At 33.8% G+C, this 26,028-nt stretch overlaps 1 protein-coding gene across 4 annotated transcripts; it reads right to left on the bottom strand.

The window, feature by feature from the left end:
* Positions 1 to 8,964: 8,964 nt before the first annotated feature.
* On the bottom strand, positions 8,965 to 20,069 carry LOC103501165 (DNA replication complex GINS protein PSF2). Of its 4 annotated transcripts, none has more exons than XM_008464669.3 (9): positions 19,920 to 20,069; positions 18,832 to 18,881; positions 18,674 to 18,748; positions 18,446 to 18,560; positions 10,047 to 10,146; positions 9,935 to 9,965; positions 9,763 to 9,855; positions 9,456 to 9,608; positions 8,965 to 9,258 (listed from the first exon to the last, which is right to left on the bottom strand). In XM_008464669.3, exons 2-9 carry the CDS (start codon positions 18,877 to 18,879, stop codon positions 9,238 to 9,240), a joined length of 636 nt encoding a protein of 211 aa, XP_008462891.1. In that variant the 5' UTR covers positions 18,880 to 18,881; positions 19,920 to 20,069; the 3' UTR covers positions 8,965 to 9,237. The 4 variants fall into 4 exon arrangements, with proteins under 4 accessions (XP_008462891.1, XP_016902941.1, XP_008462892.1 ...); XM_017047452.2 differs by lacking the exon at positions 19,920 to 20,069 and adding an exon at positions 19,714 to 19,870; XM_008464670.3 differs by lacking the exon at positions 18,446 to 18,560 and having other exon boundaries at positions 10,047 to 10,141.
* Between the last annotated feature and the right edge of the window lie 5,959 nt (positions 20,070 to 26,028).

Here is a 26,028-nt window from a genome sequence, read left to right as displayed (position 1 = left end):
GATAGGGCCCGAGTAGGACTTTAGAACGAATTCATTTTTGCATAACTACCTTGTTTGAATTTTCATAAATAAAAATTTCTCAAACCTTATGTGTTTTTAATAAATTTTATGACTTAAACCACTTGTTCTATATTTAGTAATGACTTCGATTCAGTATAAGGAGTTGGGTCGTTACAGTGTTGACCCGCTAAACGATTGTTTAAATCATTTTAAACGATAAAAAGAAGGCTTTAAATTTAAATTATTGTGTTGACTGGTAAAGGATCATTTAGATCATGTCAAAATGATATTTAGACAATCTTGATATTCTCAAATATGAGGTAGATGGAATAGCTTCGAATTAAAATCTTACCAAAAATAATGAAAGATGAAATAGTAAATTTAAACAGCAGAATGAATTGTTTAAAATTATAAAAAAGAAAATCTAGAAGAAAAGATAAAGAAATATGGAAGAGAAAATGAATAAATAAAAAAAATGAAGAAAAAAGAAAGGTGACGAATCGTTCGCAATATTCAAGGAAAAATCTAAAATTTATGAAAATATAGTTCCGGCTTCATGTGTTTTTACTTTTTGTTACACAAGCCGTAAATATTTTTGTGTTTTGTTACATTTATGGAAATTAACTATAATTGAAAGTAACAACATTTATTAAAAAATGTTACAAATATAGAAAAATTGATCAATGTTACACATCTATTAACAATGTCTCGTCGACGGGCTTCTATAATTAAATCTAAAATTTTATATATCTACAATATTTAATAATACCCCAAGTCTGATCACTACATTTGTAGTTGCCTCTCAAAGTTTAGTTCATTCAAATAAATTTCAAGTCACAACTTATAGATCGAAAACCCAATGTTTAGTTTATAAACGAAAATCAAGGGAGGGAGAGAGGGACCTTTTCATTTTCTTATATCAAAGTTGGCCGGTGGGAATGCCAAAAAATGTCAATTCCAAGGCCGCCAACAATCTAGCTATCAAGTAGTGCTCATTTTCCACCATCATAGTCCTGGCAACTAAATGATGAAATTCTTCCACATAATCAGCCACCTTTCTTGCTCATTATTAGCAATTTTGATATGGGTTAATGTAAGTGGGAGGGAGAAATCTCTTTTTCAGCAATTTCTTCATCTTGTTCCAAGAACAATGGATCTTTTTCCTTGCTTTTCACAATTTACTTCCATTTGATCATGTTGAGGCTCCTCCTTTCAATTTGAGAGCTATTAACTCCACCTTCTTATACTACAACGTATCCATGTCATCAAAGATATTCCCCATGTTCTTGATTCAATAAAGAAATGCTTTAATATCTCTTTTTCCATTGAAAACGGCAAGTTAATCTTCGTCATATAATCGTGTGGATCATTCCGAGCTTCATATCTTTCTTCTCTTCTTCTTTTTGGTGCATAAACTTCCCTATCTTTTGTTGAGTTTTATGTCCAAAAACTCGTAGATAATAAATATAATCAATTGACCGTTATAAATAAAATGTTTTATTATTATAATTTCAATAAGTGTTCTTGATTATATTATTAATTTTGTCTTAATAACCTAAATCCAATAAACTAACATCCAAAGTTGTTTGATGAGTCTTGAGCAGTATGTAGAGACATGTGGGGATCAATGTTCAAGATCAGCTTAAAGGGTCTATAGTATAGGGTTAAGGTTAAGGTTGGGTACCTTATTTGTTAACACTATGGATACGGCTCACTTTGTATTTGATACAAACATATTGATCCAATGCGTTCATGTATGCTACATGCGAGTGAGGGTATCCTATGCAATGAGTTTGCATAAGACTGGACCACGAAATAGTAATTACTAGATGTAACTCCTTTAGCTAGTTGAATTTCTATTTCATTAGTATGACCTAGGTGACTTAGTCTTAATCCTGAGTGTATTATAAACTCCTGTTTGCGAGAGATTGTCCTTTAATTTGTACAGGTGAGAGTGGTCAGATTGCCGACTCAATATCCTTATCATTTTGGGGACAAGACCGAGCGGGGAGCTAGGAACATAATCACACAAGATGGAATTCACTCATTCTCACCTTTAGGGTAAGTAGATAAGTATTCCCTTAAATGGTGTCTCCAGGACTTGAACAAAGGGTTCTACCCTCTCTATGGCACGAGAGGAATTTCTGTTTAGTGATTGTACCATAAACAGGTTGTTCATTAGAAGAGCACTATTATTTAAGGACTAGAAGTAACACAGGGGTAAAACGATAATTTGACCCAACTGGTGTTACTGAAGGACTAACTTATTGGTATTGGTTTATATCCGTGGACACAGAAATATATCTATAGTGAGAAGAGTTCAGCTGTGAGTCTTTAGTGGAGTGTACACACAGTTAACGAATATTGATTAATTTGGTTAATGAGTTTAGCTGATTAATCTCATATCATTGTAGCTTCTGATCTGTAGGTCCATTAGGTCCCCTTCCTAGCTCATAAAGAGTAATGAGATTTATTTATATTGGTTGTAATTTGAAATGTTCAGATTTACTTTGGGATTAATATAATGTATATTGATACTATAATATAAAGTTTATATTTTAATTAGACTTTACTATATAAATTTAATTTTGGATATGATTCAAAATTAAATTACGAGAGAATAAAATATTTGAATGAGTTCAAATATTAGTTTAATGTGAATTAGATTCATATTAAAACTATAGGTTAAAATTTAATGTGCATGTGATACATATTAAAACTATAGGTTATGAGAGAAATTTATATTTGAATATGTTTCAAATTTTGGATTAAATTAAATATAAAATATTTAATTTAGAAATTAATTAATTGGAAAATTAATTAATAGTTTAGTTTAATTTGATTTATTAAATTAATTAAATTAAAACTATAGGTTATGCAAGAGATATTCATTTAAATATGATTTAAATGAAATATTAATTAAATATGATTTAATTAATTATTAAATTAATTAATTAATTTAATATTTATTTATTTAGTATTTATTTATTAAATTAATAGGGAACGTGGGTGGTTTTCCCACGTTCTCATTTATTCTTTCAACTTCCTACGAATTTTTGCGTAACAAAACAGAAGGTGAGTTCTGCGAACAAGGTTTCTCTCCCGTTCTCTCTGAAAAAATTCTCTGTAACGAGAAATTCCATTAATCCAATTTGGTTCCTACAAATTATCTCAATCAAATAATAGGAAAATTTCCAAGTGGTGGTGCCCCAAGTTGGTATTTGGTAGATTCAAAGTCGTCAACGAGAGTAAGTTCTTCTTCTTTGTATTTTCTTCAAAGCATGTTTAACCATATAAATTATTTTTATAATTTTGCCAATGTATTGGTATTTTTTAAGGTTCCAATTAAAATTGGGTCTCTGTAATTCTTCTGCTTTCACTGTAGAGGGCTTTTTATCCCTTCATCTTCATCATCCTCACTTGTTGAATCCGAGTCTTGAGATTCTTGCATCCTTTCTTGAAGAATCAGTTGTCGTCTTAGATTTTCTTGATTCGGTATTTTCAATCTTGGGGAATCCTTTCTTGGTAATCTTCACGATAAAATCTTATGTACAATTTTGTTCCATGCATTCATCTCTTCAATAACTGCTAATGCCAAACTCAAATCATTAAGGACCTCCTGTACATTCCTTGGAACAAATATATTGGTTATTTTGGTCGTGAAGGCTTTATGATTGTCAGACAATCTACGATAAGAAAGATAGTTTTCAATGGGATATTTGATACATTTATGGGCACCTTTCCTATGGCAATTGGAATATCAAGATAAGAGACATCATATAAGAAATTATGAGAAGAACAGGGAGAATTAGAAGTAGAAGAAGAATATATGTTATGCTATCTTTCTTTCATTAATTTGTGTCAATCTTGTAGGTGTTTGGTACCCAAGAAGTCGATCTTGTTTTGCTATTTAATATGATTATGTGTTGATTTTGTAGGTGTTTGGTGTTCTAGAAGTTGATCAGCCAATTCGATGTGTACCGATGCTAATCGAAGTGAAATTGAACCTTATATAGGCTAAGGGAGAAAATTGTACCTTTAGGAGTGCAACCTTACACCTACTCTACGTTCATTCGATGCTTTTTATCAAAAGAGCTAGTTTGGATGCACACGCCCAAATGTCGCAATGCTTTCCTGTGGCACTGCAACGATTTGAATATTGATGGAATGGGAGCACATGCATAGGCATTGCAGCACTCCGATTGCACAACCCTACACTTCGATAAGAAATGCCAAGCGTCGCAACACTTCCTCAATTTCTATAAATATAATGCTTTGTTATTCAAATGAAAGAGATTCGAAGTTACCCAATTTAGACCAAAAACTCTCATATTTGCATTTCTGTATTTGAATTTCCTTTCCATCTTGGTTGAATATTTGAAGATTTATGCATTGGATCGTGACTTTGCTTGGCTATGAGACATTACTTAGCTTGGGTTCAGAAAACTGTTTTCTTCTCTGTATTTCTTTGAGATTTTTTGGTCTCAAATATTTGAAGAAATTTTTGGGCTTAAACATTCTCTAAATTCTTCAAGTCCGAATCCTATCTTGAATTTATTCATCAGGCTTGCTTGCGTAAATGATTTGTCTGCTTGCTTGATTGATCACCTTATAATTTCGCTTCTAATACACAATCATTAGAGTGGATTCGCTTAGGGACAAGGGTTAAGTTGGGCTACAATATTGATTTGAGTTTCAATCTAAAAGTATTTCACCATCTAACATAGATAGCTTTAGTGAATTAGTTAATTAGACAATAAAAATCGATTAGTTTCTTAGATTAGTCTTTCAACTTAATGCTCATTAATGACAAAAATTAGGAGGTTCTCAGTTGATTTGAAATTAATGTGATGTAATGACCTTCCAGTTAGGGTCCTAAGTAAAAGCTTATTGGTTCATAATGCATTATTAGATAAACCGATGATAAAGAAGAATCAATACTCAACACACCCAAGATAAGCTTTTGTGTCAATTGAATTTTATATCTCGTGCAATTTCCCCACCATCTCATAGAATTCATTTCACATCACCATCTTTATTTGCTTACTTTTACTTGTTTTAAGTGCTTCTGTCACAATTCAACTCCTAGTTATCTCCTGCAAATCTTTGAATATTAAAAAAATCTAGCGAGCTCCATGTGGATCCATACTTACCTTAGACTATCTTAATTTAGAGCAAGAAACAGATAAAAAAATATAAATTCATTTGGTGGGGGTCATAAGCTTCAACACCCTGTCCAAATTTTCTTTCGACCAAATATAAGTTATATGATTTGTGTCAAGGAAACACAAGGATTACCAGATGAGAAAATAGTCTTTAGTAGTTTCAAGATTTGATCAATTTGCTCCTTGCTAAATTAGTTGGAATCACCAACATTTGCATGCAAGGTGTATAGGTGGGAATTTCTCTTCCCTTGCCTAGAATTTTTCTAATTCATAAGTTTTCCATTAATCTTCCTACGAGTTTCATGTGTATGTCGGGATTTATTGCAATGGTCACACTAGATTCAAGGCTTTTAATAATCTTGTTGGAGTGACCAAATGCTTTGATGGTTATTTGTTCGATGACCAACATAGTTCTACTAAATCAATACTTTTTTTTTCCAACCATAGCATTCATGGGCTTTCTTCCTTGCAAACGTCACAACAAAAATGTCATTAATAGATCGAAGAGTGGTTTTTCCAAGTATTTGACCTCTAGCCTCATCAAACTCAACATTGAGGTAGACGAACTTGTAAATCGACCATTTTCAGTTTTCATGTAATGCTTTTAATCATATGTAGACTTTCACTCCCATGAAATAAAGAGATTCAGGACTTGCCTAATCTTTTTTAGGGAGTGAAAGTATAGCATCAATGAATTACCTCGTTGTCGTATATCTCCTAATTTGATATTCAACTCAAATACTTGTGATTGATAGCCCGAATCAGAGTACATCCATGTCGCACTATCTTACAATTCATTGGTCATAGAGTAGCTCATGTAATTACCATCGATGTCATCAACCATGGAATTTACAAGCCAAGTTCATAACAATGGATTTTTCAACATCCCATGCAGCAAACAAAGGGTCATCTAGTTTTGAGGCAGTTTTCTCCCTAGTAAGTATAGCCAATTATCCATTGGCAAAAAACATACAATCTAACACTTTGTGACCAACGAAGAAAGTTGTCTCCATTAAGTTGGAGAGTGGTTATTTGGATAGTAGATCTATTGAAATGGATACAAATGTCAACTTTAGCCATAAATGGCTTGGTATTCGACATGGTTGAAGCAACAAAGGTAAAAAACAGAGAGAACATATCTGAACAAGCAAACCAAAATTGTTAAATACTAAGTCACGACCAGCAAGGACAACTCATGAATGACGGCAAATGCAAAAAGATAAAAAAATAAAAAAATCCCAACTTATAGCAAAAATTGTAAGAAAAACGCACTTCCATCGAGTTATGGTCGACACCAACGATTAGTCAAAGTACAACAACCAATAGCCATGGACCTCGAGGCGACGAAGGCATGTGGTGGGCCGCTATAAGAGATTTAAGGATTTTTAAGTTTTCGAAAAAATTAGAGTTTTTTTTAGGTTTTCAAAAACCTTCTCTAATACCATGCTAAATAATGCTAAATATATTTCACAAAAAAAAAAGTTTTTTTAAATAGAAGAACAACCTATTACAAAGAAGGAAAATATAAATTTGGCAAATATACAACCAATACAATAATCAACATCTTCTAACCTTTATTCGCATCTCTTCTTCTACCTTATCATTCGAATGTTTGCTTCAAATCTATTTACATCTCATGTTCTGCTCAAATCTTGTGGGTAAACCATTCGATCTTTTATGCTCGTATCTTGTCCTCGTAAACCATTCAATCTTTGATGCTCGTATCTTGTCCTTGTAAACCATTCGATCTTTTATCATTTCTTCTCCTAGTCGACTACTACCAATTTGACTATATAACATTGTTCCTTGAATCATCTCTTTCGACATTCAACCATGTCATACTTGTTTTCGCTTGAGCAACTATTAGTTAATGAAAGACAGTGCATCAACTGAAAAGAAAAAATGAATAGGTAGGAGAGGAAAGGTCAATGGGTGAATTATCTAATGAGGCCGCCATAATGTAGTTGCCTCTAAAAGACCAACTGATGTAGATTTTATAATGAGTCTGCCTTCTAATAACCATTGGATCTAAATTAGAGGTACTCTCGTAATTCAACAATGATAATTTGTAAGCCACATCTTGGCAAACTCGCCAACTAGTGGTGTAAATGGGTTGGATTGGGTTGAGAGACATTTCTAATCCAACTCATATTTTCAAATTGGTTAGATTGGCAACCCGAATTATATTCCCAACCCTTAAAATATGGGTTGGGTTGGATTGTCATGTTGTATTATTTTTTTTATTCCTAATGTTTGTACGATTTAAAATTGTTGTACGTCGATAAATACTCACATCCAAAAATTCAAACATCCATAAATTCATTTCAAACATTTATAAAAGTTCAACATTCCAAACATTATCCATAAATATTAAATAAATAATAAAATATTTATAATATAAATAAATATATATAGGGGTCTTTTCAAAAATATAAAAAAGCGACAAAATATTTACATTGTATAGAACAATTCCGAAAATGGAAAAAGCTCAGAGGCCCACCGTATCAAATACCAAAAATGTCCCGTCAACAATGCACATAATATATTTGATAACGCGATTTGGTACATGATCGTTTAATTAATTGGCTACACGATCGTTTAGATTTAGGGTTCCAAATCTAAAAAAAATTCAAAAATTAGTATACGATCGTGATTACACGATCGTTTAGATTTGGCTACACGATCGTTTAGATTTGGCTACACGATCATTTAAATTTGGCTACACGATCATTTAAATTTGGCTACACGATCATTTAGATTTAGGGTTCCAAATCTAAATTTTTTTTTCAAAATTTGGTATATAATCGTTTAGATTTGCCTATACGATTGTTTAGATTATGCTACTCCAAATCTAAACAATTTTTTTTTTCAAAATTTAATATAGACGATTTTTTTCAATATTCTATATACACGATCTTTTAATTTTGGTTACTCTAATTTAAACATCTAACCAATTTTTTCAAGATTTTTTATACGTCATATGTATAAAAAAAAAAAAAAGAAAGACAATTTTTTTCAATATTTTTTATACACAATCTTTTAGTTTTGGTTACTCTAATTTAGATGCCTAACCAATTTTTTCAAGATTCTTTATACACCAGTTTAAAAAAGAAAAGCAGAAAGACGATACAACGATACAATGGTGAATGAAAAAAAAAACAGGAAGACATGCCTAAAAATAAGAATGACAATAAAAAGAAATAGATTTGGTTACTTAAATCTAAAAAAAAGAAAGATGGAAGAAATCGTACGAAGAGTACAAGGAAGAAGACGATAAAAAATCGCAGAAGAGAAAAGGATAGAAGGACAAATCTGAAATATTTAAAAAATGACTAAATTTATGGGTTTTATTACACGGATTGTAAATATTTAGGAAAATTTCTTATATATATATATATATATATATATATATATATATATATATATATATATATATATATATAATTCGGGTTGGGTTGGGTTGACCCGAAATTTTCAAAACCCACCCCAACCCGAAAAAAATCAAAAATTTTTACTCAACCCACATTTTAAACTAACCCAATCCAACCATATAATATGGTTGGATCATCCGGCTTGTCGGGTTATTCGAGTTATTCTTACACCCCATCGCCAACTAATTTCTCAAGAAGTAGTTAGATGTATATGAATTTGAACCATAGACCTCGTGGTCAATAACATTCTCGTATGCCAGTTGAACTATAGTCGCTTTGGTAGAAAAATAGATTAACGATAGAGAAGTAATTTGAAGATTAATTAGAGACTTACGAAATAGCAAGGTGGAATTTTGGAGGGGAAGGAGTGAGGGAGAAAACAATAGAATCTTTGACCTTTCATCTACTGTAAATAAATATCACTACATGGACCAATGTACGCCTATTATGCTAATAAATCTACCATTAGCATTATATCTCTACACTTCTAGTAATAAAGGAAGGATCTAGAAGAGAGTTTAACTAAAATAAGAAAAGAAAAAAGCGAAACCTTTAATTGATATTGAAGAAGAATCCATCCTGGCTTTCGTTTAGCACTGCTGAGCAAAATCAGATTGTATCTGTTAAGATCAACTCAAACTCTACCGTCTTCGAAGAGGTCGCTGGAGAAAAGGAAATAGACAGAATATCAGGAAATATCAAGGTGAGCAAATACTTAGACATTGGTAACAAGGAGTGTGTTACCAGTAGCTAGGAACAAAGTAGTTAACCAGTTCATTTTATCATTATTCTCATATCGCTTCACTTGCAAACTTAAAAAGGGATGGTTGAAGCACAGAGTTACAAAAGAGGCACATACTCTTTGTCCATGCTCGTGTCCTTGTGTCTGCATATTGGTTATCCTATCTTGATCTGGGACCAATTCTGGATTTCCATGCTTGTAAATTGCTTGAAGTGCTCTAACAACGAACGGTCGAACTATATTCACTTCCATGGCAGATAGATCTTTAATCTAGGATTAAACAACCAGAAGACCCAATCACATCAGCACATAATCAAAAAGACTACCAGCGGGGAGGAACTAATAAAAGTTAAAATAATATACAATAAAGCATCGTGGCGTCAACAATTTGGTTGTTATATAAGGAAACAAAAAGAATATCTACCTTCACTGCAGATGTGCGTGTATCAATTGACTCCAAGCTGGTTTCAACTTTGTGAAACCTAACATCCCTGATATCTTCAATAAGAGACCTCACCTGTGATAAACTCAATCATATTACTCACAAAACTAATGTAACTATATGCCAGAACTCAACATAAAAGCTCCTAACTCACCAAATACATGTCAGGAACGTCATCTCGTGCACTATCATCCACAACATTAAGCTATCATCAACTCTTTTAAGAACCAAACAGAATTTATAATGTTGAAGATTTCAATACTTACTGGTCAAAAAGAAGCTTTGATATTTCCACGTAATGGAAGGGTAATATCTGGAAAGATCCTTGAGAATCTCGTTCTGCCTCCAAAATTTGCGTCAACTTTTCTAGTCCAGAAAGCGAAAAACAGTGAGATTGCAAACTAGATCTACCTAGACTGTAATGGCTCATAATACTTCTCTTCTTTTTCGATCTTTTTATTACCCCGTGCTTTTTGTAGTCTCCTTATCATCACTCAAAAAAGAATAAAGTGGAAAAATGCACTCATCGGAAGCAATCCAAAAAGCAATAAATTGTGAAAAAATATCTTGTAATTCTAATGTACCAGTGAACAATCAATCCTACTCAAATAAGAAATCAAGTTGCAAGAAAGTAGTTGTGTGCTAAATTTTCCATACAAGTCAGCATAACCATTCAGCTCTTTCTAGGTCAAACCAAACTACAACACTTTCTCCCTTATAAGACACCATAATATTATTATGACTTTTTTAAAGTCTTAAATTAATGGTTGACCCAAAAACTTAGTCTATGTTATATCATTTAACACTCTTCACTTGTGGGCTTGAAATATGTAGAAGACCCAACAACTGGAGTTAATATTAATTGGAAGAGAAATAACATTAGAGAAGGTTAAACACAGGACTTCCTAAACCACCTACTTTGGTACCAATGTTTTAAAAATCTATTGAGGCTTACACTTTGAGGCTTGCCACAAAGCAATGCTCTAAGTTTTAGCTTCGAGACTTAAAAGAGGTGTAGCTTTGAGACTTAAAAGGGTTACACCTCTTATAAATGAGGCTTGCGCCTTTGTGAAAATGCAACAAGGCTTTAAAATCTCTATGCACCAAGTGATTTGTCTAATTCTTCCAAAATAATAAGGTTTGAGTTATGACAACCGGAACCAGCACTTTTTACTATTGTGAACTTAAGAATGTTGAAAGCAAGCATATAAAATCAATCCTGTTGCTGATAGTAGTGGTAGTAATGAGGATGAAGATGTCGTTTTAGAATTTTTTATTAAGTGAAAATTACGGAGGTGAAGTTTTTTTTACACGTTTATATGACTATCATGTTTAGCTATAGTTGATCATACCAATTTAGGTTTTGTAAAATTGTTTTTAATTCATCATTCGAGGCTTACGCCTAGCCTCTTGAAGAGAAAAAGCCTCAAGGTCGCCTTTAGCCTTTTAAAACATTGTCTGATTGGTGCAGTAATGCAGAGTTTTAGGAATTTTTATGATAATATTTTTGATGATTTTATTAATAAGAGGAGAAGCCTTTTTATAGGCTGAAAAATTACAAGAGTTTGTTGAAGTTAGTTATTTTAGAACTAATTTTAGGATTGAGTTAGTTTTTTTAGAACTAACTAAGAATAACTAATCTCAAGATACAAAAATGGTAATTCAAGATACTCAAGAATTAGCTCAGAAATATAAAAGATCTTTAAAGAAACATCAAGAAGGAGAATGTTCTACATCAATGATACTACCTTAAATCATTGATTGACTCAAAGGTTTAAGATATTACATTAAGACAAATTCAGTATTATATCATCTAATAAAAAGTATTAAAACTTGGCATTATTATTCAAATGGAATTGGAGGTTCCTAAAAGAGCAAAACTCCTTATGGTGCAAAATAGTGAAGAGCATCCATGTATTGTATCCTCACCTTTGGCATACCTCTTGAAAGGCTCTGTCTAAGCCTAAAAAGCCCATGGTGTATATCAAAGACTTGGATGAAATTCGGGCCACTTGCTACTTTCAAACTAGGAAATAGGAATATCATCTTCTTTTGGCTTCCAATCACTCTTTCAAGGAAAATCTTCCCCTTCATTTTGTATTGCTACACTATCTAAGGGTATTATCAGTGAGCATTGGGCCATTGATATTCGTTTATGGAACCTTTTGTTTCGAAGGCTCCTAAAGAATGAACTTGCAGAATTCCAGCATTTATGGGCTGTCTTGTGGGCAAAAACCTCCCCAAGCACCAAATTTAAGGCTTTGGTCATTGGATTCTTCTGGTAGATTTTTAGTTAAGTCCTTAGCAAAGCACTTGAATTCCTCTTTTTCCATTTGACAAAGAGATTCTTCAGGCCCTTTGGAAGACAAAAGAGCCCGAGGAGAATAAACATCCTGATTTGGATATTAATATCTGAGTCACTTAATTGTTCTGAGATATTGCAACATAAACTTCAATCTCATTATCTATCTCCCTTCATTTGTCACTTGTTTTTAGCAAGCGGTGAAAGACCTACAGCATGTGTTCTTTGATTGCTCTTACTCAAGCACATGTTGGAGGAAGCTATTTACATATTTCAACTTGCACTAGGTTTCTGGCCAAAACATACACAACAACATCTCCCACATACTGACAGGGTCAACTTTGATTCCTAAGGCACAAATACTTTGGTCAAATGCAGTTAAAGCCTTGATTTCAAAAATTTGGTTTGAGCAAAACCAAAGAGTCTTCTACAACAAGGCTAACCGGTTTGGATGTTCACTAGCATCTACCTAGTGCTCTCAATCAAAGTTTTCGCTGATTATTCTATTTAAGATATTTGTCTTAATTGGAGTGCATTTAATTCTTCCTTGCCATTAGTCAAGTCCCACTTAGACTGGTTCGTGGATCAAATTTCGGAACTTCTACAAAAGCAGATCACTTCTTTCTTCATTCGGACAGCCAAGGATGCACCGGGGTTGTTAAGATAATCCAAATTTTGATGAATCTTTGAAGTTAAAAGAGGGTTAAGGATGATCAGGATGAGAAAGCTAAAACTCAACTGGCCCCTGTTTTAGTACCAGCAAAACAGAGCATATCTCAAATTCAAAGAATCTCCTCCTTTTGGGTTCACAAAAACAGTGAGGTGTTTAGGGAGGATTTCAGCAGCCTGTGGGTCATTACTCGACTGTTTGTGTTTCATGAATGGAAGGATATTGTAAAATCTTTGGAAGATTATTTTCATTGAAAATAATCATCAACCCATTGTCTGCAGATAAAGCTCTTATCAGATCATCACTAAGCAACATTGAAGGGTTGGCAAAGAACCCAGGTAAGTGGCAGAGGTTTGGCCCATTTCATCTTCTACTGGAAAAGTGGAATAGATTTTAAGCATAGTATCAGGTGATGTGGTAGGAATAGGGTATTATGGTCAAATCCTTAATCTATTAGGATTAGGATTAGTTTCTTTGATTTATCAGGATGAGGATTAGTTTCTTTTACTAATTAGGATTGGGATATGTTGTTTTTCAATTATAAACAGAGTACTTGTCTTCTTGTATTGACAACTTTTAAACATTAATAAAATTCTCTCATTTGATATACATCAAATTGGTATCCGAGCAGCTATCTAGGCCAACATTGATTGCCACCAGTGGAAGACCTTTCCCTCTTCATGATGCCGACCACAAGAGGGAGTTTTGTGAGTTGTGCTCATTTCCGAACAACACATATCTAAAGGGGGAAACCCTTAAAATTCCAACAAAAAACAAAAAAAAATCATTAAAATTTTGGAAGAGTGGAATATTACCAATCAAGGAAGACGATGAAGAAAAATATAGCAGTTTGTATAGACAAGAAAGTCAAACTTCCTCCCAAAAAGCAGTACTGGAACTCTAATTCAAGTGATTCAGAAGAAAAATTCCAACATAATAATTTTGTTTGCGTTTGATTTTCTCAAAGAACCTATTATTATCCACATTTGAAATTTGATTATAGTGATTCTAACGATTCCAATGAAGATTCTAGTGCAGTTTGGAACGAAATAACAAGACGACATTTATCAACAAAGAGCCCGACGATTGAATCAAACCGGTTTCTCAAGAAATCAATGTAAGAATTGGGAGTTGAATGATTCAGAAAATGATTAAAAATGTAAAAGAAATTATTATCACACCAAAATCAAAGAATGCCCATGAATCATTCCAGCACAAATTTAGAGGTCGAAACATTTTCAAGAAAACAGAAATATTCAAATAAAAAACATCTATTAAGAGAACTTCTGAAAGAAAGTGAATGAAATTTGGATTCTTTTGGGAAAAAAAAAAAGAAAAGCATAATTATAATCTTCAAGATTTTTCAAGAAACTGTCAAAAATCACATTTAGTCACTCAAGAAGATCAAGAACTCATCCAAAGAGACAGTGAAATTGCAGAAAAATTGAACGAAGCAGGAAAAAAATCAATTGAAGACGAATTGAATAAGAAAGGTAGAAAGATCGAACAAGAGCTTGCGATAGTAGAAGAAAATACCCGCACAAAATTATTTGAAGAAAAGTGAACCTAGGAAGCACAGACACCAACACGCAATACGACACGGCCATACGCCCAATTTCTAGAAAAGTAGGACACGACATGTTAGAGTCACGTTATAATTTTTTTATTATTTTTTTAATAATATATATGATAATACTTGTAGATAAACTACTCATATGTGTTAGAACATAACAATACTTCTTTAAAACATATATAAAGAGTAGATTAATTGTTGTTCACTTTTTTTTTTAAATAGAGTCAAGACTCTTAAACTATTATTAATAAAAGAGCCTTAAGCTCAAAGTACAAGATTATTATACTAAAAAAGCAAGAGAAAAGAGAAAAACTCAGTCTATCGCGCTACAACAAAAGCTAAAAAATAAATTCCAAACAGAAGAGATCAAACTAAACAAAACCATAACCAAAGAGATCTAAATACAAAGCATAATGCAAAATTCTCTTATAAAGAACTAATTTGAAACTAAAAACTCGCAAGAAGATGCATCCAACTACCTCAAAACTATCTTGCCAAATTAATCTAGAATCCAAAAGAAGCTCGAAAAAGTCTTCCACTATTTCAACATCGGCGTGAATGATTTACTTGTCACCCATGTGAAGGGAAAGCCAAGAAAGACTGAAGTTGGTCTAACATTGAGGAGGAATACATTAATCTGCTAAAGAATCAGATTAGGATAATTCCACAATCAGCAACTGTAGACTTTAAATGATCTGGTATTTTGCAAGACTAGGGACAAGAATGAGTAGCTGAAGGCAAATTTGTGGATCTTGGCTCTTCCTCGCATTGAAACAAGGCATTGAGATTTGTTTCTAGAGGCTCAAAATGTTTCTGACTTTCAAGCTTGGTACAAGGGGTATGTCTCTTTGGAACCATAAATCAAGAGTTCTCCGATTTTATTATTTTTTATACATTAAAATATATTTCCTAGCTAGTGGAAAGATCTTTAGGGTAAGTTTGAAGCTAAAGTATTGTTTTGGAGATGTATACTGATTGGAAAAGGGTGAGTGGCAGTCACCAATGTTGTCTGATTGGAGGGGAGGGGCCGAACGTTGAAGATTGGGGAGGACTAGAGAAGAGGGAAGACGAGTGCTTAGGGTTCATTTTTTATGAAAGGAGCTGAAGTTAAACAACAAAAGGGGTGTTTTTATTTTTTAAAACTATTTTTTTAAAATAATATTAAAAAATTCTAGCATGTCCCTTTCAACGTGCCGGAATTAAAATTTTAAAAAAAGAAGAAGACACAATTTTGCATGTCTGACACATGTTGACACGTGCCAGTGTCAGACACGTGTCCGACATCGACCCTCTCCCAAAAAGAGTGAATGAGCTTCATAGGTGAAAACCTAATTCCAGTTGACTACCAAGAAACAAGGAAGATGCCATATCTTGAATCAAGCACTTTTGGATACTTCATCGGCAAAGCAGAAGGAACCAAACAGAAAATTCCGACCAAAAAGGAAGATGAAGAAGATTGCTTGGCTAACGAAGGAAATAACTAGAAGACAGTTGACATCTCATTCAAAATCATTCACGAGACAGAAGAGGATGAAGCAGTAGTGCAAGATGAACGACTTTGTGAAAATTGTTCCAAAATTTCCCTTTCTGGCCTGATCCAAAAGGTACATTCCCAGATCTGGTTCCATAATTATTTTCACAATTCATCCATCCATTTTCCTTCTCTTCACCCAACCCAAATGCTCCAATATTCCAAACAAAACTTCGGTCTTCTCAGCCCATGACCCACACATTTTGACCCAAAATCATCTCCGGAGCCAACTCGATTTTGATGTCCATCCAATGTTAATACAACCTGTTATCTGGCCCTAGTGTTTTAAAAGGCGCATCAAGGCGCGCGCCTAGGCTGAAGGCGCATGGCTGGAGCTTATTCATGAAGAGGCGAGGCGCGCGCTTTCCTTCCGGCGCAATAGGCGCAAAGGCGTGGGATTTTGGTCTTACTTGTGGGTTGGGCGTTAATTAAAAGAAAATTATTATATTTGTTTTTTAAACTAAACCTATTAGGTGAAAGTGAAGAAACAACTCTTCATCTTACAAAATTACGATTAAAATACTGTACGGCTTCTAAAGTTCAACGAAACGTCTTCGGTCTTCGTCTACCTCTTCTGTTCCCTTTCTGCTTCTGCCTTCAAGGAATCTCTGTACATTAGAGTTAATTCTCATTTCCACCTTGGTTATTTACTTATATTTTATACATTGTTGCTCCTTTCAATTTTGTAGTTATATATGTATATATACATTTATATATATATATATATATATATATATTCTTTATATATAGTGCGCCTCATGAAAAAAAAGCAAGCGTCTTTCTGTGCGCCTAGCACCTAGGCTCTAGAGGACCATTGCGCCTTAGTGCATCTTGAGCCTTTAAAAACACTGTCTGTCCCATATCTAAACCTTTTGAAGAAATAAAAATCCACCCACAATTCGACTTTCATCACATTTACAAAATGGGCTTTTATTCATTTCATGAGAAATCTGCATACAACGGAATTCTTTTTTATCACATTAGTCTAGGATCGATTGCCGAGAATCACAGAATCGAGATATTATTGATGCTGGATGTTCTAAGATGCCTCCATTCGACTTGCTTACTTTTTTATTTTTACCTTCATTTTCGTTTTAAAACTCGAGGAAGAGTTTTTTTGGAGGGAGGGATAGAATGATGTAGTAGGAATAGGGTATTATTGTCAAATCCTTAATTTATTGGGATTAGAATTAATTTCTTTTATTAATTAGGATTAAGAGTAATTTCTTTGGTTTACTAGGATTAGGATTAGTTTCTTTTATTAATTAGGTTAGTATTAGTTTCTTTTATTAATTAGGATTAGGATTAGTTTGTTTTTTAGTTATAAATAGAGTACTTGTCTTCTTGTATTGACAACTTTTGAACATTAATAAAATTCTCATTTGGTATGCATCAACAAGTAGTAAAAGGCTATGGAGGTTGGATCTCTAAAAAAAACTTACCTCTGGATTACTGGAGCATCAGTGTTGCTATTGAAGCATATTTTGGAGGGCTCGGGAGCATCTCTTTAGACACTTTGAATATGATTAATTGCTCGAAAGCTAAAATCAAGGTTAGCCAAAACCTCTTTGGGTTTTGCCACCAACGGTTGAATTAAGAGACGAAAAATTGTGGCAATATATTTCTCAATTTCGGGGACATTGAGCTTCTGGAAGATCCTAAGGCTATTGAAGAAGCATTGTTTCTTAAAAATTTCTCCAACCCAATTGACTTAGCAAGATTGAATCAAGTTCTTATCAGCGAAGGGAAGAGTTGAACTTTTTGAAAACTAAATGGGCAGATTGCATGTTAGTGTTTGGTTGATCCTTCCCAGCAGATTATGAGTTTCTCAAAGTTTTCATGATCTTTTTGCACGTGGTAATTCGAAGATTGTTTCTTGCAAAGCTGAAGGACTCAAGAGTCTGATGTTGGTTCCTCAATTGTGTATTACACTTGGAGTAGCTTGGTTGCCTCCCTTTTCTTGGTGTCTCCTCTTCTTCTATTTTCAAGCTTTCAGTGTGCAAGTTCTCATCTGAATTTGGGCTTGTTTTGAATGATTAATTAAGTTTGCTCTGTATTGTGTTTTCTCTTGTTTGCTCAGGGTCTAGAAGTTTTTGAACAACACATTTGTTCTTTCATATTGATCCTTTTTATAGTCCTTTTGGTCCTTGTCACTCTTAGTATATTTCTCTTGTACTTTGAACATTAGTCATTATTATCATTAATAAAGAGGGGGAAAAAAACCTTAATCGTAACCAAGCTAGTTTGTCTTTTGTCTATTGTGGTAATAGCTTCATCTTTTAAACAGAAATTATGAAGATGCTATGAAGTGTCAACCTAGTTAAGATGACTAGGTGCACTTACTGACTCCTAGAGCTCTAGATTTAAATGTTTGTTTTGTATCGTTGCATTCTGAACTTCGTATCAATCTCTTAAGCAAAAAAAAAAAAAATCTACATCTATACATCTTACAACCTTCAAGTGGGTATGCAAACTTGAGACTGGTAATGGCATTAGATTAAGATTTTGTTCATTTGTTTATTGATGAAAAACTCAAAGATTATGACACACAGAAAAGAAACTTCAACCTATTTAACAAATAAAACTTACCCACTGACATCCACTCTGGAGTCCTAATTGCACATTTCCCTCTTTTTTTCAGAGCAATCGCTAGCCACAACGGAACTTCAGTTGCTATTTGGGGATAGAATGGACCATAATCCCCCTATTGGAAATAACAAGGAAATCAATAACGCTAAGCACTTTAGCAAGAAGCAAAGACCGAAAACACACAGCAAAATATAATTGCAATAAAACCAACATGAACAGAAGACATACACAGATCAAATGCAGAGAATCCATTCTCATATTAGGAACAATCTCCAACATTTCATCTTCAGCAACAAACTCGACCTGGACAAAAAAATTCCAAAACAATTCTGATAAATGCCATTTAGGGATGACTTAATCATTTAGACAAAGCAAGAAGGGGATACCTCTTCTGCAGAAAATAGGTTCAGCTGAGGATCTGATTGACCAGCCATTTCTGTTAGAAGGAAATAAGGTTATTCATATTTAAAATACCAGTTTCAGTCTTAATACGGATAACTATAGACAGAAAGATTAAAATTTGTTCTCACAAATTTTGAATTGTTATTCTAGACCAATTTTTGGAAAAGGAATTGGAAGTAATAACTTTTCAATTTGATTCTACAAGAGTGCTTAAGGTGAGGGCTTGGATTTGGTTGTGTTTGACGGAAGATGCTAGAGACATCTGGGTTTTTCAAGCCTAGGGTCTGCGGATTTTTCAGAAAAATTCATGGCCTTAACAATATCCTAAACTCAACCATCATAGGTTGGTCTAGTAGTCAAAAAGGGTCACTCATCATAGATATAATAAATGACTTAGAGTGAATGAGTTTAATCCATGAGAGTCGCCTATCTAAGAATTAATATCCTGCAAGTTTCTTTGGCATCGAAGATATTGTAAGATCAGGCAGGTAGTCTCGTAAGATTAATCAAGGTGCACACAAGTTGGCTTGAACATCAACAGATATTAAAAAAATAAAAAAGCAGTACCCTAGACCCATCTCTTCACATCATATTTCATTTTCTAAATCCAAGCTTCCAAATTCTGCACCCAAACACATGTTCTAGAACCCATGTTTTCAAACTCTCCAGTTAAACATCTACGCTTAACATTTTCACACTTAAATATCGAACCAGCACTCTAGTGCTCCTACAGAATTAAATTCCCAAATCTTCACTCCTTCAGAAATTACAAACCATGCTATGAAAAATCATCCAGTTCAACACAAACCCTATCTAGCCATTAAAAAATGAATTAATATTAAAAATAAATAAATAAATAAACCTACAATCTAGGAATTAAATTGTCTACTTGAAGAAGCTACAGCGAACGAAATAAGCAGAAAATGTCTGATAGAGCAATAGATGGATACAAGAGCAAATAGCAATTATACAAAAGGAAAAATGTTGAGGGGAAGTAGAGTGATGCGATAAGCATATAAATTCATCATTGTTACTAAAGGAAAAAGGTAAACAATACAAAACTGAAAATTACCAACAAAAGCTTCAACCGTGGTAGTAGGAGTCGACGGCGACGGCAGCTGAGTGGGACACCAAATGCGAGAGACAGAGAGAAAAGAGAAAACGATGCTGAGAGTCAAAGTTCATTCGAGAATTAACCAAAATAGGAACCTACGTTGGGAGGGAAGATTTTTGGTTGGTTTTAAATTGGGAAATTGCAAAAAATAAAAAAAAAAAAAAAGTTAAAAAAAGGAGGGTTAAATAATCGGTGGGATAGTTTTTGAAAAGGAAGAGTTTTAAGATAGTTTAGGGGTGAATAGATAAGAACGCCCCTAATTATTTTTCCTTCCCTCCAACGTAAATTAAAAAAAAAAAAAAAGAAGATCCATTTTTGCATAGTGAAGAAAGAAAACTTTTCTTGCTTCATTTCTTTTATTGCAGAAGAACCAACACAAAATCCATTCACGTTGAGATTCTACTCCGGTGAAATCGTGCTACTTCGGTATCGTTCATCACTCCATCAAGTTCCCGTCCTGTCCGGTGAATTTTTAGATTTTTTGTTATTTTTTCCCACTGAACTATGTTATGTTATAACTTCTTTTTTCGTCTTCTATTGGTGTAACATTGGAATGTTAAATGTATAACCATAATATAATTTTTAATTGTTTCAAATTGATTTGGGGTTGTTTTAGAGATGTTTCAAAGCATGTCAACAAGTTATTTTTGTTATTTCTTTGCATCTCGCAAACATCTCGCAGGCATCTCGTAGGTTCTTAAGTTCAAATGCTTAATCTCAGATGAATTATATACTTGTGCCTATGTGATTTATGGTGTTTTTAGCTACTATTTTTTAATCTCGCAAATAAGTCATACACTTTTTTATATGATATGTCAACTTCTAAGTTCAAATCGATTTTTGCAGGAACTAAAAAACTTAAGGTGGTTTAAGGATGTCAAATGTTCGGATTTTAGTGCGTTACGGTGGTGCATGGGATGAGGGACGAAGAAAATATGAAGGAGGCGTGTTAAAAGGCATTGTTGTCAGTAAAGAAATAACACACAAAGATTTACAGGATGAATTATATAACCTTACAAAAGTTGACCCTACAAAGTTCGACATAAAGATAAGATGCATATATGAGATAAAAGTGGAAAACGAAGCTCCTCCATTTGAGTTAAGCAATGACCGTGATTTGAAGTTTTATATTCTTAGTGAAAATCCATTGGAGGTCCCTCTATACGTATCATTTGAGTCTAGAAGCAATCAAAGCAAGAAAGTGTTAAACAAAAATTACAATTTAGTATCTGGAAGCAACCAAGTTCATAATTTAAACTCTCATCTTCCAATTGCAATGGATACATTAGATGAGAATGAAGTTGATATTGGTGAAATTCAGGTTAGCTTGTGTGATAACATGATAGGGACCACTTCGGCTATATGGGAATCGTATGATTCATATGATTCAAAAGATGATACTTTTATACGGGAGTCAGTTGAGATGAACAATGAATCGTTTGACATCCCACAACAAAGAGATGCTCCTACAAAAGATTGCAAAGGAAAAGCTAAAGTTCACTACAACTTCTCTAGCCGAAAGATGAAGACAAAAAGAAGTGATTGGTCCGAAGAAAGCTCTACAAGTGAAGAGCTTGATGTAGGACAAATATTTTTTTGCAAGAGAGATTTGTTAATGAGATTAAGTGTGTTGGCAATGAAAAAACAAATTTCAGTTTGTAGTAAAAAAGTCTACAAAAGAGGTTCTTTTTGTTAGATGCATCGACAACAGGTGCGGTTGGAGATTGCGAGCAGTGAGATTGAAGGATTCAAATATATTCAAGACTAAAAAGTATGTCAAAGTTCATTCGCGTTCTCTTGAGTTTTTGAATCGTGACCATAAGCAAGCAAAATCTTGGGTCGTTGGAGAATTAATAAAGTCCAAATTCAAGGGAGCCGATCACCTATACAAATCACGTGATATCATAGAAGACATGAGGCAAGACTATGGCATAAATATGAGTTATGAAAAAGCATGGTGTGCCAGAGAAAATGCATATCAACGAGTGCGAGGGTCTTCTGAAGAGTCATATAATCTATTGCGTAGATATGGTGAAGCACTCAAACTTACAAATCCAAGTACAATATTTCACATGGAACTTGAAGATGATCGTTTCTTCAAATATCTTTTTATGGTTGTTGGTCCATGTGTCAGAGGATTCTTAAATTGCATTAGACCTGTCATAGTCATGGATGAAACATTTCTTAAGAACAAATATGGGGGTCAGTTGATAGTTTCCGTTTGCTTAGATGGTAACAATAAGATTTATCCTCTAGCCTTTTGAGTAGTTGATAAAGAAACAGATGACTCAATACAATGGTTCTTAGAAAAATTGAAAGGTGTAATAGGAGAGGTGCCTAATCAAGGCTTCGTGGCAGATCGAAAAACATGCTTCTCCAAGGGTACTTCATCAGTTTTCCCCTCTACATTCCATGGCCTTTGTGTCCAACATTTGACTCAAAATTTGCATGATAAATATAAGAATGACAAGGTTGCTGCTTTGTTTTACAATGCATCGAGAACATGTTGTGAATCAACATTTCTAGAAGCGTGGAGAAATATTCTTACATTTCCTAATGGTTCGGGAAAATATTTAAATGACGTTAGAATAGCACGGTGGTCTCGTGTTCACTGCCCAAGAAGACGATATAACATGATGACAACAAATATAGCAGAGTCCATGAATTCTATACTGAAAGAACCTAGAGATTTGCCTATTGCTTCATTCCTTGAACATGTTTGAGCTTTGCTACAACGTTGGTTTTGGGAGCGTCGAGAAGAAGGCATTAAAGTGACGTCTACATTGACTAAATAGCAGAGTTAGTTCTACAAAAGAAACAAGAACGAGCTTTGACAATGAAGGTCAACCCAATTGACTATTACCAATTTCATATCAAAGATTTAGATAAGGAAAAGGTTGTAAATCTTCACACTCAAGAGTGCACTTGCAAGGAGTTTCAAGCTGAGCAACTACCATGCTCACATGCCATTGTTGCAGCATGGGATCACAATATAAATGTTTATAGTTTATGTGCTAATTATTACACTAATGAATGTTGGCAGCATATGCGGAGGTCATCTACCTAGTTGGGAATCAGTTAGATTAGAAGACAAGCAAAGACTACGTACATATGACTGTTTTACCTCCGAAAGTAGTCAAAAGAGTTGGTTGACCGAAGAAAAAGAGGATTCCAAGTGTCGGTGAAGCTCCGAAATTGCATAGATATGGCCGATGTAAAGAATAGGTGACAACAGATTAACGTGTACCAATCCAATTTCATACACCGAGAAGTCAAGCATACAAGATTAGAAATTTCTCTGCCAATGTTGTTTTCTTTTCGTACTGAAACATGCTTTAGTTTGTTATTTCACATACTTATTAACTTTAAACTTTAGAGTAACGTTCAAACTGTTTCTTAGTTTGTTATTTTCTATGAATTGGTTTGAATTTCTTTACAGCTTTTGGACTTTCTATTCTTAGCTTTCGTATGACTTCAACACGGTAATGTAATTGATGAACAGTAGTTAGTGTGTACTCTGCTTTCATTCATTAAGATCTTTCTCTTTCATTTAATGAGATTGGAATCAAATGATCTACTATACAACAAATGAGTTGTGGTTCCCCATTGAGGTAGATGTCTATATTTTTGTGCTGCTAAGTTTCATATGTTTCTAATGTTTCTCTTGCTTGTTTGTAGTTGCATTGTAACTAATGTGGTTTTTGGTGAGGTTGGGCTAAGAAATTGATTAAGAGGCTAGCTAAGCGGAGAGGAATGGCTGTGATGTTAGAATTTAATCTGATTGGTCCACTTGGGTAGGTTAAGCTATGAACTTCACCATTTTAGACAATTTGATTTTGAAAATGAAGATTTTTTATGGAAGCTCTTTGTTATTTTTGTTATTGTTATTAATTTTTCATTTACTTAGGGGGTTTATATAATATATTGGTGATGGAATTTTGAGTCTCCATATTGCTATTGACATTGAGTATGAGTTTGTTTGCTATTTATGATGGGGTCCTGAATGTTATTGACCTTCGCATGATATGTGGGTTCTTAGGAGCCGAGACCACTGTCACAGTCAGATTTGGAAAAAGTTCTTGCTACATCCACAAAGACAGAGGTTGTTGCAAGCAAATACACTAGATTGTTGCTGGTTTAACTTTTTTGTATGCATTTGTCAAAGTTGGCCATGTCGAAATCCTCTTTAGTTCAAGAAGTTGTTGCTGCAATGATTTGGTAATATAGTAGGAATTGAAGCTGAGTAGTTACACGATTGGGATGTGATTTTATCATCATTAGCAGTTGGCTGGCAATAAATTGTGGTAAGTGGTTATAGGATTTTCATTGGTGTTCCATTCTTTATACCTATTATCGAGCATATGACATCACCCAGTGTTTTAAAACGATGTAATGTTGGTTCTGCTTGTAGGTGAAAATGTTGCGCTTACATGAATCGTATCAGCTGGATCAGCTTAACAGTCAGGAGGTGAAAATGTCTAAAATTTTCTGCTCCTCATCTATTGCAAAAGAACTTCAAATATAATGTGTAAACAGCCTTGGAACTGAATATTGTTCTCTCATCCTCCTCATTTTGTAGAATCTGTATTGGTTTTGACCAAGTAATTTTGCACTGCCTGGTAGCACCATTAAATCACCATATATGTATAAAGAAAATAACATGAGCAATATAGTGGAGAAATTAGACAATATTCTATAACTTTTAGTTTCCTTGTGTCTAATCTTTACTTGGTTGTCAAAAGACCAAATCAAAATGCCTTTACTAGAAACCAAATTACCCTTTTATATATAGATAAATCAAAACAGGCTTCTCGTTCTCCACTAGTTTATACATATTTTCAACCCCAACTTAAAAGACGTCCAAGAAAATTTTGGAATGACACAAAAGAAATCAATCTTCTTGAAGCGTTTGAATTAAATGTATGATTAGAAAAGTTTTATTACAAATTTATAGGTCAAGCATGGTAAATGCAGATGAGCCATTGGCCATTAATTCTCTCAAAATATGTTTCTACATCAAGTGTGATGCTTTCACCACTAGAATTCTCAGCTTTCAATTGACAGGGTCGAAATGAGAGCTTCCTAGATGCTTGTTTGCAAGGCCCTGTACTAGATATTAAATAAAATACTATTTAACTGAAGAAATTGGAAGAAATTTTATGGATCAGTGTGGATAATGATAGAAATTAAACATCAATATTAGCAAGAACATGGAACCAAACCTTCTTTTTAAGTTCAATGTGTTTCACCCCATTACTTATGTCATCCTCCTTTGGCATCCTCAATCAATGAGGGGTACTGCCTGTGTCAACATCTTCAGTCTTAGCATTATCCACTTCTTCACTTTCTAGTGTATGATCTATTAAGCCTTCAAACCCATTGTGGTCTCCTTCATCACCCTATGGAAGCTCAAAATGAATTAGGTGTGGATAACAATAGAAAGTAAATATCAAGATTAGCGAGAACATGCAACTTAACATATGAGTAATTACCAAATATCAAACAACTAAACTCAATACAATTAACAGTTTGATTCCTAACCTTTCTTTGAAGTCCAATATGCTTCAATATGGTTGACATCATGCCCTTCAATTCGTCAATATCTGATTTTAGACTAGTAAGTTGCTCTTTAACAACCGCTACTCGATCTTGGAGATTCCGAATAGCCTTTTTCATCTTAGACTTCGACTTCTGTTTCTTACTCTTTTTGAAGTCACCTTCATCATTACCAACTTCTCTTCCTCTTTTTGAACCACCATTCTTCGACTGAACAATGGTAGATGAGCGGAGGTTTTCAAAAAGTTCACCTGAAGCAATTTTCAACTGCTCCTCTTCAGGTGTCATCTCAATGATCGCCTTAATTATCAACTACAAAGAGAAAAGGAAAATGTATTTAGGACAAAGAAATAAGCACAAAATCATGCGATCCATAAGTTAGTTACTATTGCTTGCTACTTACCATTGGCGAGTCAAACACCTGACTTATAGTTTGGGACTTTAGTGATTGTTGGCACACCCAGCTCAGCATTTGTGGTATGGCATCATCGTTTACTTTATCTACACCACA

This window comes from Cucumis melo, chromosome 7 (genome assembly GCF_025177605.1).
Source record: "Cucumis melo cultivar AY chromosome 7, USDA_Cmelo_AY_1.0, whole genome shotgun sequence".
NCBI classification, from domain to species: domain Eukaryota; kingdom Viridiplantae; phylum Streptophyta; class Magnoliopsida; order Cucurbitales; family Cucurbitaceae; genus Cucumis; species Cucumis melo.
This window is presented reverse-complemented; position numbering and strand designations above follow the sequence as displayed.